The 17,205-nt window shown below is 38.9% G+C and overlaps 1 protein-coding gene across 9 annotated transcripts in view; it reads right to left on the bottom strand.

The window, feature by feature from the left end:
• The window catches only part of pcdh15b (protocadherin-related 15b), a 315,473-nt gene that overhangs the window by 119,128 nt on the left and 179,140 nt on the right, over positions 1-17,205 (bottom strand). For all 9 annotated transcript variants that reach the window (XM_062055676.1, XM_062055677.1, XM_062055675.1 and 6 more), the window contains one exon: positions 9,289-9,417. In XM_062055676.1, the coding sequence (XP_061911660.1) occupies positions 9,289-9,417 (129 nt within the window). The remainder of the gene's footprint in view (positions 1-9,288; positions 9,418-17,205) is intronic.

The following is a 17,205-nucleotide window of genomic DNA, read 5'->3' on the forward strand; positions in this document are numbered from 1 at the left end:
AATTAATGGGGTAATCGTCGCTTTCTCGGTCCGAATCTCTCTCGCTCCATTGTAAACAACGGGGAATTGTGAGGAACCCTACCTCCTGTGACATCACGCTACTTCCGGTATAGGCAAGGCTTTTTTTATCAGCGACCAAAAGTTGCGAACTTTATCGTCGTCGTTCTATACTAAATCCTTTCAGCAAAAATATGGCAATATCGCGAAATGATCAAGTATGACACATAGAATGGATCTGCTATTCCCGTTTAAATAAAAAATGTCATTTCAGTAGGCCTTTAAGTTGTTATTAGTAATAATGACAAAAAGACTGGATTCTCTAGTTCTATTCAGGCTTCCTTTTGTAAATAACTTGTCATTGTATAAAATTATTTAACCTTACAGTGAGTAAATAAATGGATAATTTAATACATATTTCACCCTTTATAAATTATCTAAAAAAAATACTGATATATTTTAATAAATGAACAGACAATTTAATAAATTATATTACATTTGAATAAATATACAATTAAATCAAATCTAATTTTAATTAATGGATTTTAGACAATTTAACAAGGTACTTTACATTTGTAATAGATTAATTTACAACTAAACTTTATTAAAACAAATGTAAATGAAACTTAATTTGTTAATTTTGGCAAAAACAACAACAGCCCTGCATATCTTGAGAATTGAAGCAACTTTGCATGAGTTCAAACTTTTACAGATAAATCTAGCAAAGCATGTGCGAATGTGATGAATGGTCCGTTATCATTCCCTGTAAAGAATTTTTAAGGGACAGCTGTCCAATCTGTTATATGAATGCAATGGCGCCCATAAAGTCCACGCCTTACATGCCTGCGGTGCGGCGTTAAACGCTTTTAGAGATCTCGCCCGCCACGCCGCCTCTCCCGGCATAGTTACATCCTTAGTTAAAAGGCCACAAACAACAAAATGATTAATCTCTCTGCTGCCAAAAGGGCTTGTCATAAAAGCTACGACAGCCTCCAACGTAAACAGGAGCCTCTGGTATTTTGCTAAATAAACAGTTTTGCCCGTCACATTTGTGCGATCAACAAATGAGCGTGTGCAGCCAGGTGTTGCGGCAGCATGGAGTCATTTACTACTCTGCATGCTGACTAGCTCCATGACAGCATTGAACTCATACTGCACATTTTTACTGTTCAACGCATGAATCAGTGACAAACCACTTTAGAGGAATAACGTCAACGTTTTAGCCAAGTGTGTACGCAGCAAAGTGACAGTAAACAATCACGCCGCAGGAAGCCAGACCTCCAGCTGGGTCAATCAGCGGCTATTTTTTACTACAGCTAACAAGCGCTGCTGGTGATGTGGCGTAATTGCTTAATCTGCACTATATATATATATATACACAGCACTGGCCAAAAGTTTGGACACACCTTTTCATTCAATGCGTGTTCTTTATTTTCGTGACTATTTACATTGTAGGTTGTCACCCTAGGCACCAAAACTATGAATGAACACATGTGGAGTTATGTACTTACCTAAAAATCAAACATGTTTTATATTCTAGTTTCTTCAAAATAGCCACCCTTAGCGCTGATTACTGCTTTGCACACTCTTGGCATTCTCTCCATGAGCTTCAAGTGAAAACCAGTTCAGGTGACTACCTCTTGAAGCTCATGGAGAGAATGCCAAGAATGTGCAAAAAAGTAATCAGAGCAAAGGGTGGCTATTTTGAAGAAACTAGAATATAAAACATGTTTTCAGTTATTTCACCTTTTTTTGTTGAGTAGTGTTCATTCATAGTTTTGATGCCTTCAGTGACAATATACAATGTAAATAGTCATGAAAATAAAGAAAACACATTGAATGAGAAGGTGTGTCCAAACCTTTGGCCTGTACTATATATATGATATATATGTGGTTAGAGAGTCCGCCCTGAGATCGGTAGGTCGTGAGTTCAAACCTCGGCCGAGTCATACCAAAGGCTATAAAAATGGGACCCATTACCTCCCTGCTTACCACTCAGCATCAAGGGTTGGAATTGGGGGTTAAATGTAAATGATAAATGGGTTGTACTTGTATAGCGCTTTTCTACCTTCAAGGTACTCAAAGCGCTTTGACAGTATTTCCACATTCACCCATTCACACACACATTCACACACTGATGGCGGGAGCTGCCATGCAAGGCGCTAACCAGCAGCCATCAGGAGCAAGGGTGAAGTGTCTTGCCCAAGGACACAACGGACGTGACTAGGATGGTAGAAGGTGGGGATTGAACCCCAGTAACCAGCAACCCTCCGATTGCTGGCACGGCCACTCTACCAACTTCGCCACGCCGTCACCAAAATGATTTCCGGGCGTGTCCACCGCTGCTGCTCACTGCTCCCCTCACCTCCCAGGGGGTGAACACGGGGTGATGGGTCAAATGCAGAGAATAATTTCACCACACCTAGTGTGTGTGTGACAATCATTGGCACTTTAACTTTAACTTATTCTCTCAATGAGCTTCAAGCACACCTGTGAAGTGAAAACCAGTTCAGGTAACTACCTCTTGAAGCTCATGGAGAGAATGCCAAGAATGTGCAAAAAAGTAATCAGGGCAAAGGGTGGCTATTTTGAAGAAACTAAAATATAAAACATGTTTTCAGTTATTTCACCTTTTTTTGTTGAGTAGATACAGTGGGGCAAAAAAGTATTTAGTCAGCCACCCATTGATTGTCAATGGGTGGCTGACTAAATACTTTTTTGCCCCACTGTAACTCCACATGTGTTCATTCATAGTTTTGATGCCTTCAGTGACAATCTACAATGTAAATAGTCATGAAAATAAAGAAGGTGTGTCCAAACCTTTGGCCTGTGTGTGTGTGTGTGTGTGTGTATGTGTATATATATATATATATATATATATATATATATATATATATATACATATATATATATATATATATATATATATATATATATTAGGGCTGCAACTAACGATTAATTTGATAATCGATTAATCTGTCGATTATTACTTCGATTAATCGATTAGTAATCGGATAAAAGAGACAAACTACATATCTATCCTTTCCAGTATTTTATTGAAAAAAAACCAGCATTCTGGCACCATGTTGTGGACATTGGGGGTGCAGCATACACCAATAATAACACAGAAATGTAACTCATCAGAACTGAATCAGATATTGTACACGTTTCTGTTGTGAATAATAAAGGATTCATTTTAGGCTGCCTCTGAATAATAGCATGAAATATTCCAGCACCTTCATAACGTTTAGTTATACTAAAGCGTCACTCAAATCTAAATATATTTATATAGCTTTATCGGCCCGGCTACATTGATCCATTATGAAACCAACCTGAGATATTTCTGTCCGTTACGTTTATTTCGAAATTGGTAACCGTGCGTTTTCTCTCTCAAAACGGAGTCAAATGTGCCGGAGACACATTATCAGCCCCGCGTTGCAACAAAGGCATAACTTTAACGTTACTCACAAAAAAGCTGAACTCATGAATGCTTGTTGCCACTATGGACTTAAAAAGTTACGTACTGTGAGTTGTTCCCTTCATCCATGGCTCCAACATGTTTCTTCTTCAGGTGCTCCTGAAGCAATGTTGTACTTCCGTGCCATTTTGCAGGAAACGCTCTTCTTTGAAGTCTTTAAAGTAAAGTGTTCCCACACTTTTGACGACTTAGGTCGTACACTTTTCTCCATTGAAGCAATAACCTCAAGATGTTTCTCCGCTAAACTATCGGTACTGTTTTCCTGCGCCATTTTTCGAATGTTTCCAGCAAAGGAGACGCCGTCGTCACGTGAGCTGCACATGACACATCATTGGCTAGCTTACGCCACCTCATGAGACGTAGCCTAACCGCCGCCCTGGCGCTGTTTTGTACTGTTTTTGTACTTATTTTGATTATTGTTTCTCAGCCGTTTGTAAATATTGCAGTTTATAAATAAAGGTTTATAAAAATTAAAAAAATAAAAATAACCAAAAAAAAAAAAAAAAAAAAGCCTCCGCGCATGCGCATAGCATAGTTCCAACGAATCGATGACTAAATTAATCGCCAACTATTTTGGTAATCGATTTAATCGATTAGTTGTTGCAGCCCTAATATATATATATATATATATATATATATATATATATATATATATATATATATATATATATATATATATATATATATGTGTGGTTAGAGTGTCCGCCCTGAGATCTGTAGGTCGTGAGTTCACACCCCGGCCGAGTCATACCAAAGACTATAAAAATGGGACCCATTACCTGCACTTAGCATCAAGGGTTGGAATTGGGGGTTAAATCACCAAAATGATTTCACCACACCAAATAGTGTGTGTGACAATCATTGGGACTTTAACTTTAACTTACGTATATATATATACACAGTGTGTATATATATATATATATATATATATATGTTTTATATATTTACACACTAATAATTTAAGTACTGTTTGTCATGTTTTCACTCCTGTTTTTATTTGTTTATTTTTTTACTACATCTTAACACCCTTACAGATTGTGTATACATTTGATGTGGCAGTGCTTGAGCAGAGAAAAACAAAGTATTTGTGACTGGGAAGCTCATATCACGAGTTAATTATTTGTGGCAGCTTTCTCCACTTTTTTTTTCATACCACCGTTGCAACTGGGAACATATCTATTTATAAAAAGTTTATATTCGGGCAGAAATGTTTTCAAGTGCATCCATTTCCCTCGCGTTGTTGATTTGATAGAATCACGTAAATTGCAACTCGCCACGCTCCTGACATGAACCTGTGTTGCCCCGGGTGATGCGGAGTGTGGCCGAGGCTCGAGTCAAACGGACCCGAACGCTGGCAATACTGTTGAGGATTCTTTTTTCATGGAGAGCAAAGTCCAGGGGAAAAAAACATTGTACATGGTATTGTACATGGTAATTGGGATTTGTTATATATTGTATATAATATATACAAATATAATATAATATAATATATCAGTATATATTATATATTGTATATATAATATGTAAATATTACATATATGTTATATGGCTACTATGGTACATTTTTTGTCTACTTTATACCTGCATTATCCTTTCCAGCCTTACCCTTTCCATCCTTTGTAACTGAGCTACTGTGTGGAACAATTTCCCTTGTGGATCAATAAAGTTTGTCTAAGTCTATCGGTATGGCAGCATTGTCTCAAATACTTTGTCAAATATACATGTATAATTCGTATTACTAGTATACATAGATAGTATACAGCTATCAATTATTTTACTAATGGAGTCGTCTGTTAATTAACTTGTCCATTTAATCGAGTAATCGGATAAAACATACTTTGTAGCCTCAATGTGTATTTCAGGGAAAATAGTTGAAATATACAAGATGGTTCTGCTCGTCATAACATTCATTATTTTTTTCCAAATTAAATCCACATCATCGAAATTAAAATAGCACTTTTAGCATGTCTGCGTAAAAAAAAAAAAAGATTAAAAAAAAAAACTTCCCGTTGTTCGCTGCCACATCGATCATGGCGCCCACACTCCACCGCTCTCATATGCGCTCTATTGCAGCGGTCGTGTGGAAACAAGGTCCACTTATTTAAAGCTTCGGGCACTCCATGCCGTCTGGATTTTATCAATTTATATTATATTATAGGTGATTAATCGAAGCAGCAAATTATAATCATAGCTTTTCAATAATCAAATTAATTAATTTAGTCAATGAATTGTTGCAGCCTTATGTGTCAGTGTTCCTTAATGTAACTTGGTAAGCATGTTTGAAATAATTAAAACCAGGTTTTATACTAGTACAGTATATATAATAATAGCCACAGTAGAACCATTTCTGTGGTTCAGATTGCTTTTTTTTTCATATTTTCCACCCTTCTCTGCCTTACAGTAGTAGCAGCATCAGCACACCAAGGTCAGGTCTATTCATTCTTCTGGAAATATGTTTAATAAGTAGAGGTGCCGACCTCAGTTTGGAATCAGGCCCGAAGTCGCGCCTCGCACAGCCATGCTCTGGGAATTCATGTCATCTCTTTAAGTTGGCGTACAAGGACTGTAATACGAGTGCTTGGAAATAAATACAGTGTGTGTGTATGGCTTTATGCTGTACATTAGGTACACCTAAAAGGAAACTGATGATTTTAATCTGCATTTAAAACACTTATTTGTGGTCCAGATAATATTGGGTATGCTTGTGTGTACATTTTCCTCCACTATCATTTTTAGAACCCATTTTCTTAAGTTTGCCTGCAAGACGTTTGATTCTGAAGGCTTTCCCAGATCGCGAATTAAACCCCATCCACTGTTTAAATTTATATTAATGTCATCACGGCTATTTTTTTCCTGACATGGTCAAAAATAAACTTCATTAACATTATAAAGATTCACCTGGTTACAACATTAGGTATGACTGCACACTATCAATTCAGACTAGAAAAAAAGCTGCTTTTAGCAGCATTTGTGTCACTGCATGTCAGTGTTATTATGCCAAGATTAGATGAAAATAATACTTTTTCCTGTGTTTTGTGCGTGTCTTGTGTTTTCTTATGAAGTTAATTATATTTATATAGCACTTTTCTCTAGTGACTCAAAGCGCTTTACATAGTGAAACTAAATATTGGCGACAATATCGGCAGGCCGATATTATCGGCCGATAAATGCTTTAAAATGTAATATCGGAAATTATCGGTATCGTTTTTTTCATCGTCGGTATCGTTTTTTAAAAAATTAAATCAACATAAAAAACACAAGATACACTTACAATTAGTGCACCAACCCAAAAAACCTCCCTCCCGCATTTACACTCATTCACACAAAAGGGTTGTTTCTTTCTGTTATTAATATTCTGGTTCCTACATTATATATATATATATATATATATATATATATATATATATATATATATATATATATATATATATATATATATATATATATATATATATATATATATATATATATATATCAATCAAAATTATATATATTATATATTATATTATTTATTATCATTACTGTCTATTGTGAGCAAACTGTGGCGCTGAATTTCCCCCAGGGATCAATAAAGTACTTTCTATTCTATTCTATTCTATTCTATAACAATATAGTCTGCAACGGATACAGTCCGTAAGCACACATGATTGTGCGTGCTGCTGGTCCACTAATAGTACTGACCTTTAACAGTTAATTTTACTCATTTTCATTAATTAATAGTTTCTATGTAACTGTTTTTATATTGTTTTACTTTCTTTTTTATTCAAGAAAATGTTTTTAATTTATTTATCTTATTTTTATTTTATTTATTTTTTTAAAAAGGACCTTATCTTCACCATACCTGGTTGTCCAAATTAGACATAATAATGTGTTAATTCCACGACTGTATATATCGATATCGGTTGATATCGGTATCGGTAATTAAGATTTGGACAATATCGGATATCGGCAAAAGGCCATTATCGGACATCCCTAAGTGAAACCCAATATCTAAGTTACATTTAAACCAGTGTGGGTGGCACTGGGAGCAGGTTGGTAAAGTGTCTTGCCCAAGGACACAACGGAAGTGACTAGGATGGCGGAAGTGGGAATCGAACCTGGAACCCTCAAGTTGCTGGCACGGCCACTCTACCAACCGAGCTATGCTGCCCCTTATAGCATTAAGCAGGGGGAGGAGCTACCGCCCTGTGGCTGAGAGCTTTATTTAATGTCCAAATAAGTACGTCCACCTCGCTGTGACCTCACAACGTAGCGAGACTGCACAACCTCGCAAACGAAGGCATCCAAACTGCATGCAAGCTCACAACAAAATGCATCAACCTGATGATTTGACACGTTGGCATTGTTTAACAGGAGTATCCAAAATTCTAATGACATTTACAAGTCAGAAAAGACAAAATTCATCATAGGTCCTCTTTAGTGTGTTCAGAAGCGTGATTATGTATTTAACATGCATAAAACATATCTCCTGCAAAATTCAGATAGTTTTGCCTCACATTTCCCACCACAACATTCCAATATTATGCCGTATAGCTCATCCATTATGCAAAATGGATGTTTTAGTGATGTTCTAACAGCAATATGTGTCCCTAGAACCTGTTTATGAGCACCAAACGTGAGAGGAAAAATGTATCGTCTCATTTGTATGATCCACTTTTTAGTGAAAGTTGACTATTGACTAGGGATGTCCGATAATATCGGACTGCCAATATTATCAGCCGATAAATGCTTTAAAATGTAATATCGGAAATGATCGGTATCGGTTTAAAAATGATCGGTGTCGGTTTTAAAAAGTAACATTTATGACTTTTAAAAACGCCGATGTGTACACGGACGTAGGGAGAAGTACAGAGCGCCAATAAACCTTAAAGGCACTGCCTTTGCGTGCCGGCCCAGTCACATAATATCTATGGCTTTTCAAACACACAAGTGAATGCAAGGCATACTTGGTCAACAGCCATACAGGTCACACTGAGGGTGTCCATATAAACAACTTTAACACTATTACAAATATGCGCCACACTGTGAACCCACACCAAACAAGAATGACAAACACATTTCGGGAGAACATCCGCACCGTAACACAACATAAACACGACAGAATAAATACCCAGAACCCCTTGCAGCACTAACTCTTCCGGGACGCAACAATATACCCCCCCCCCCCCCAACCCCGCCCAACTCAACCTCCTCATGCTCTCTCAGGGAGAGCATGTCCCAAATTCCAAGCTGCGGTTTTGAGGCATGTTAAAAAAAATACTGCACGTTGTGACTTCAATAATAAATATGGCAGTGCAATGTTGGTATTTTTTTCCATAACTTCAATTCAATCGGTAATTAAGAGTTGGACAATATCGTATATCAGCAAAAAAAGCCATTATTGGACATCTCTACTATTGACGGTGCATGTTTTCATGTCATGAAGGAAACATCTCCTTCCTTACAGACATGATGAGCTGGTGTGCTATAAAACCTGCAGAAGGGACGCTAATTGTGAAGTCATGGACATGTACTATAAAAAAATAACTACTCTGAATGTACAAGAGCACACTCCTCAAATGACAAGCAAACATCAAATAGGTGCATGGCTAATTAAGGGGGAGTTTTGCTGCTGTAAAAAGTAGCAGCTGAATCTAATTAATTAGGAGTACCAGAACTCCTTGTGTGGGAGGAGACATGAGAGGAATAACGTGTCATTCTGACCTTATCTCGTGTGGCACATACACGACTTATGTGCACTTGGAGAACATCATTTTGCACATTCTACGCGCTAGTTGTGCATTGTGCAAGCGTCTCTTTGTGCTGGTTCTTACCTTGACGCGCCCGACGTACGCCTGATCCTGTTCTTCGGTGACAGTAAGGTTCACCGGCAGCGAGGGATCGAACAGCGGGTCGTTGTCGTTAACATCTGTCACCACAATGTTCACCGTGGCGGTGGAGGTCTAAACACACAAACACACACAGATGTGGCGGTACGTTTATGGTCTTGTCAGAAAACATGAATCCTTTACAAATCTCCGTAGTCGTGTTGTATATGGAGATAAATGAATATAAAGCGCCACGGTGCTGTCTGAAGGCCCATTTTGCTTACTAATTGCTGCCACTAAAACCCTCGCGGTCCATTCCCTTTTGTGCCTGCGTGACAGCTGCTCACACTAAAATGAACCGCTTTCACGCCACCACTACTTTGCACGCATCCCTCACCATAAAAAAAATATAATTTTTGTTTAAGGTGCATGGTAGGGAAGAAAATGTACGTTTTTAGGGGGTGATCAGAAAAGCTGGGCTGAGATACAGAAGCAAAGAATAAAACACATTTTTAAATCAACTACTACCTAAATCAGGGGTGTCCAAAGTGCGGCCCGGGGGCCATTTGCGGCCCGCAACATATTGTTTACTGGCCCGCCACACATTCTGGAATTACTATTGTAAAAAAAAAAAAGAACATTAAAAAAAGTGGAATGAGGTGAAATCTAACGAGAAAAAGTTGCAATGTTGACACAAAAGCTGCCATGCAGGCTGTTTTTTTTCTTTTGTCTGTCTTCATTTTTCTTTTTTTGCCATTGCTCAAAAAAAAAAAATAATGACAACAAATCCATGTTATAATGAACTATTTTCCGGGCTCCAATTACTTCAAATATTTCACTTTAAAATGTTTTATGTGGTAAATATTGCATATATTGTGTAGTAGCCATATAAAAACATTAAAGTTTTCTTTGACAAAAGCGCATAAAACAAACTAAATAATAGTTCCAGCATAAAATCGACAGATATATCTGAAGTTGATCTCGTAACTTAAGTGTTGAAAGTAAAAGAAAAACCTAATAAAAATGTATCACTTTATGAGTGGGGCACCTTTTGGATCCCAAATATATTTAGTGATTTTTTATTTATCTTTTCACTGTGATTACTCAAAAATATGAAATAATTAAAATCAATGGTGTCCTACATTATTGATCTTTTAGGGCTCTAATGACTAAATACTGCATATTTCAGTTTTACTATAAAAAAACTAAGTTGTTTTTGACAGAAAAGCCATAAAACATTTTTTTTTAATTTGTATTACTTTATATCAACTTGAAGTTGATATAGAGATTTACTGTAAGCGTTAAATAATTTAAAAAAAATAATAATCTGATTTATTTTTAACATTTTAATGACTGAGACCCTTTATGGTCCCCGGGACCCCTAAAGGTAAAATAAATTAAAAAATGCATATATTTTGTTATGGTTTGAAAATGAAAAATATCAAAATGGCCCCCACATGCTTTAATTTTTCCGTGTGCGGCCCTCAGTGGAAAAAGTTTGGACACTCCTGTCCTAAATAATTACAGCCGTGACTAAAAGGTGACTAAAGGCATGCGTTATAAAAAAATCATTATTTTTGTAAAAAAACTACACAGATATAAACCGTTAACATCAGATTTTTATTTAATTCATATTTTCATTCTACAAAACCCAAAACCAGTGAAGCTGGCACGTTGTGTAAATCGTAATTAAAAACCTATATTCAATTGAATAGACTGCAAAGAAAAATGGTAAATGGGTTACACTGTATAGCGCTTGTCTACCTTCAAGGTACTCAAAGCGCTTTGACACTATTTCCACATTAACCCATTCACACAAACATTCACACACTGATGGCGGGAGCTGCCATGCAAGGCGCTAACCGCCATCAGGAGCAAGGGTGAAGTGTCTTGCTCACACACAACTGACGGTACTAGGTTGGTAGAAGCTGGGGATCAAACCAAGAACCCTCAGGTTGCTGGCACGGCCACTCTCCCAACCGCGTCCCTTTGACAAGATACTTAACGTTCGAAATGGAAAACTTTATTTTTTGCAAATATTAGATAATTTGGAATTTGATGCCTTTCAAAAAAGCTGGCACAAGTGGCAAAAAAGACAGAGAGTTTAGGGAATGCTCATCAAACACTTATTTGGAAAATCCCACAGGTGAACAGGCTAATTGGGAACAGGTGGGTGCCATGACTGGGTATAAAAGCAGCTTCCATGAAATACTCAGTCATTCACAAACAAAGATGGGGCGAGGGTCACCACTTTGTCAACAAATGCGTGAGCAAATTGTCCAACAGTTTAAGAACAACATTTCTCAACAAGCTATTGCAAGGAAATTAGGGATTTCACCATCTAAGGTCTGTAATATCATCAAAAGGTTCAGAGAATCTGAAGAAATCACTGCACGCAACATTGAATGGCCGTGACCTTGGACGCCTCAGGCGGTACTGCATCAAAAACCGACATCAGTGTGTAAAGGATATCACCACGTGGGCTCAGGAACACTTCAGAAAACCATTGTCAGTAACTACAGTTTGTCGCTACATCTGCAAGTGCAAGTTAAAACTCTACTATGCAAACCCAAAGCCATTCATCAACAACACCCAAAAACTCCGCCGGCTTCGCTGGACCCGAGCTCATCTAAGATGGACTGATACAAAGTGTAAAAGTGTTCTGTGGTCTGACGAGTCCACATTTCAAATTGTTTTTGGAAACGGTGGACGTTGTGTCCTACGGACCAAAGAGGAAAAGAACCATCCGGATTGTTATAGGCGCAAAGTACAAAAGTCAGCAGCTGTGATGGTATGGGGGTGTATTAGTGCCCAAGGCATGGGTAACTTACACATCTGTGAAGGCACCATTAATGCTGAAAGGTACATACAGGTTTTGGAGCAACATATGTTACCATCCAAGCAACGTTATCATGGACGCCCCTGCTTATTTCAGCAAGACATTGCCAAGCCACATTCTGCACGTGTTACAACAGCGTAGCTTCATAGTAAAAGAGTGCGGGTACTAGACTGGCCTGCCTGTAGTCCAGACCTGTCTCCCATTGAAAATGTGTGGCGCAATATGAAGCCTAAAATACCACAACAGAGACCCACGAACTGTTGAACAACTTAAGCTGTCCATCAAGCAAGAATGGGAAAAAAATTCCACCTGAAAAGCTTAAAAAATTGGTCTCTGTTCCTAAACGTTTACTGAGTGTTGTTAAAAGGAAAGGCCATGTAACACAGTGGTAAAATTGCCCCTGTGCCAACTTTTTGCAATGTGTTGCTGCCATTGTATTATAAGTTAATGATTATTTGCACACAAAAAAAATATGTTTCTCAGTTTGAACATTGAATATCTTGTCTTTGCAGTCTATTCAATTGAATATAAGTTGAAAAGGATTTGCAAATCATTGTATGCTGTTTTTATTTACGACTTACATGCCAACTTCACTGGTTTTGGGTTTTGTAGAAGCATAATGGATTGCTCCCATTAGCTGCATTGCTAGCCACTTACAACGAGCAAATTTTTACATAATATAATACAAAAAAACCCATAAAATATTGTCTTCTTGTCTCTCATAAGTGTTGTAAACGATAGGCAAAATCCCCCCAAAATTGCAGTTCCCCTTTAACTGAATTGTCAGTCGCCCATGTACGGAAAGAGCTGCTGCTTTATACGGGTGGCGTATGCTAGTGAGAAATTACAGCTGCGAGAGATGATTTATCCACGCTGTGATCCACCACAACATAGCCCGCTGAACCATGCACTTCATGCCCATAGCGGGTCAGCGGCGCCTTGCTGGCGACCTGTGCAACCAGCGTCAGCATGATGGATTCACTGGCCAAACAGCCAATTATGCACTTTGCAGTCAGACACACACACACACACACACACACACATTCCACAATGTGTGTGTGTGTGTGTGTGTGTGTGTGTGTGTGGTATATGCACGTCAAGACAGCAACCTTAGGTCGTTTAGAGCGATGCTGATTAATAGCCTCAAAGTATGTGAGCTACATGCAGTCCAATCATCCACACTTTCTCCCTAATGCCATTCATACTTGAAAGAATTATAATACGTGTGTCAGGCTGCACAAATGGTCAAACAACTTGTAGCTTTTCTTGCACTTCAACACATCTGGGGCACAAAGATAATACAATAATTGGCAAGGCTAAGAGAGTAAATTGACTATGCAAGTGTCAACATATCCTCTCCGAAAGATCGTGACTCATTGCAGGGTTCCTGCAGACCTTAAACGCCACTTTGCACGGGTCATTGAGAGAGTAGGTCGATTCCTGAGGAAACGAGGAGGATAAAATAGTCAGAATAATGGAGAATTTTCACACAACTAGCTACTTAATGTGGACCTCTCGCCTGGCGTTTCAGAACAGTTTGGTGAGTTTCAGGTTTCGCCTTTTGAATGCTAACAGCTAGCATGCTAACGAACCCCTCATTGTAAAAATGTTTTCATTTATGTAACATAGAACTAATAAAAAATATGCTTTGGTGTATGAACCTTTTCTCCATGTACGGACGTTTCATTCGGCCATTGTGTGCCTCGTTACAGCGGTGCTGTTTTTAGCTACTGTGCTGGTTGTATGCTTTTAGCCTTTTTGCAGCATTTTTCTAGTTTTGCTAGCTCAATATGAGCCCAAAGAAAGCAAAGGACATGCGATGTGTGGTTTGAAACATTCAGAGAGTATCCACAGCGTTGTCGCCACTGCCTCCCACCCTCCCCCTCCCTTCCATTAACAGAAATGGTTGAGTTGATTTGTTTTCGTCCCTAATGATTGTAGCGACGTGGCTGTTAAAGTTAAGGAGTTTTGTGATTTCAAAGTGTGAGTGCACCACAGGTCAAGTGACAGTGAGTGTGCTTGTCGGCAGGGCGGCTGCATACGAGGAGGCCAGTTCAGCTAGTTGTTGTCTTGGCGTTGTTATTAAATATAAAGACATAGCACCCCCTTGTTATGTTTCTTTGATATACAGTAGGAAGGGGATTCATATGGCCTCATTCGTCACGGTTTACCGGACACATAAAACGTGACTAATTGGGGAGCAATATCCACTTCACCCACCACATGGCACTAGAGTGTTTAATATCCTAAAATGTGTTTTGTGGCAATTCCACCAGCGTCAGTTGTTATCATGTAAAATCCCCCCCAGGAAGGGAGCCATATGAATCCCTTCCCTACTGTACAGTACTGTATGCATACTTGCCAACCTTGAGACCTCCAAATTCGGGAGATAGGGGGGCGGGGGGGTCACACCCTCATTGTGACCTGTATGGCTGTTGATCAAGTATGCATGTATTCCCTTGTGTGTGTGTTAAAGCCGCATTCATAATGTGACTGTGTCGGCACACTGTTTGTATGGAGGAAAAGCGGGCGTGACGACAGGTTGTATAGGACGCTAAAGGCAGTGCCTTTAAGGCACGCCCCCAATATAGTTGTCCGGGTGGGAATTGGGAGAAATTCGGGAGAATTTCGGGAGAATGGTTGCCCCGGGAGATTTTCGGGAGGGGCACTGAAATTCGGGAGTCTCCCGGGAAAATCGGGAGGGTTGGCAAGTATGACTGTATGGTACTTTATATTGTATTAACAGAGACACGCGGCAGGTTTACACACACACATGCATCCACAAAAAATATACGCCACACACATACGCCACCCTCCATCTAACGCCCTTGAGGCGAATCCCTTAGGGATGATGGACGGCTGGGCAGCGCCTGAAGAGCTACAACCTTCCACTGTAGCCCCCACTCCCTCCCCTCTGTTGCAAGTCTCGAGATGTACGTTGCTATGGAGGTGTTTTTCCCACTCCAGACTGGGCACCCTTAGGAGCCCAGTCTAGATTGTATTTTTTTCCTCATCCTCCCCCAGCGTTTACCTTTTTCCCATCTTTTATGGGGCGCCTTGTGGCGACCCATCAGCGTTCCTGTACACTTTTTATTTGTCTAATCTTGAACAGGTTTGTGCTGAAAACCAAGTTTCGTTGTACTTGTGCAATGACAATAAAGACCTACCTACCTACCTACCTATTGTGTTGTAAGTGTACAATCCATCCATCCATTTTCTACCGCTTGTCCCTTTTGGGGTCGCGGGGGGTGCTGGAGCCTATCTCAGCTGCATTCGGGCGGAAGGCGGGGTACACCCTGGACAAGTTGCCACCTCATCACAGGGCCAACACAGATAGACAGACAACATTCACACTCACATTCACACACCAGGGCCAATTTAGTGTTGCCAATCAACCAAGTGTACAGATGTTTACTAAAATATGGAGTTTTGTCAAGGCTGGAAGCCATTATTCATGTTTCCATTGTTTGTTACGGAGAAATTTGCGTCAATATACAACATTTTCTATTTGCGAACCCTGTCCATCACCAAACATTCATTCCCATTCATACACCAGTGTGGGCTGCACTACAAGCAAAGTAATTAAAGTGTCTTTCCCAAGGACACAACAGCAGTGACAAGGCTGGAGGAAGTGAGGTTCAAACCGCCAAACTACTGAGTCACTGCTGCGTGCATGCTGCTGTACTGTTTACAATAAACTCATCATTAATGCTGGCTGAGTTATTAGAACAATAGTTCAGTTGCTGTTGTAGTGTGCAATATACTTGTGCATAAATGACCATGTGGTCAAAGAGAGGCACATTTTCCATCCTGCTTTCTTAAATAGATACCTTTACTCTCATTGTAAATAAATACAACACAATTGAATTTAAAGCACAACGGTAAAGCCATATGAAGTATATAAAATCAATTAATATGAAGAAAAAAAAAATTACATTTCATTCATACTTCACATCAACAACTACAATTTGTGCCTAAAATAAAAAATGCACTCCAAATTATAATTAACGATAAAAAAAAACAAGTTATATAGGGTGTAGTAGTGTTGTGAATGAATGATTGGGTTTTTAACATGTAAAGCGACTTTGGGTACTTAGAAAAGCGCTATATAAATCCCAGGTATTATTATTATTATTATTATTATTATACCAATATTTTGGTACCGTTACCAAAATTATTTCGATACTTTTCTACTGGATGGATACTGGATGCTTTACATTAGTTTTGGATGATACCACACATTTGGGTATCAATCCGATACCAAGTCGTTACAGGATCATACATTAGTCATATTCAAAGTCCTCATGTGTCCAGAGACATATTTCCAGAGTTTATAAACATAATATACATTAAAAAAAAACGAAAGAAGATGTGATGCCAAAAAATATTGACGTAAACATAGTAGTATCGACTAGATATGCTCCTGTACTTGGTATCATTACAGAGGATGTTAGGTGTAGATCCACCAATGGCGTTTGTTTACATTTTGATGCCAGTGAGCTACGGTGTGTAGTGAAGCATGTTTAGCTATTCCTCGTCCTGCAGGGATGATACTTGTAAGGAACTTACATTATTTGTCGCCATGGAGGTGAGGATTAGTGATTTAGAAGTAGCTAAAACACTGCCGACTGCAGCTGGACTTTAGCCATGTCTTAAAGCACCTTCTACGGTGGGCGTTTCAGTGTTATAGCTTCACCTTTATCGTTAGTTTTCAAGCCAAAATGCGTCCGTTCTCCATTTTCGGTTTACACAATGTGTCTGCCTGTAAGTACTCCGTGATTGTGCGCTACCAAACATTCTTGTCTGCTCGTAAACCAGCAATGACACGACGTGACGATGACAAGGGTGCAGGGGTGTAGGGGACTGGTCTTTTTCAGAGGCGGTATAGTACCGAATATGACTCATTAGTATCGCGGTACTATACTAATACCGGTATACCGTACAACCCTAGTGTGTAGTAAGATAACATTTCCAGTTGTCTTGGCAAATAAACCCACCCTTTATAATTAGAGCATTTACAATAATCAAACCAAAACAACAGTCTTACATGATTTTGATTATTGAAAGATATCTAAGCAAATGCA

Source organism: Entelurus aequoreus, linkage group LG08, assembly GCF_033978785.1.
Source record: "Entelurus aequoreus isolate RoL-2023_Sb linkage group LG08, RoL_Eaeq_v1.1, whole genome shotgun sequence".
NCBI classification, from domain to species: Eukaryota; Metazoa; Chordata; class Actinopteri; order Syngnathiformes; family Syngnathidae; genus Entelurus; species Entelurus aequoreus.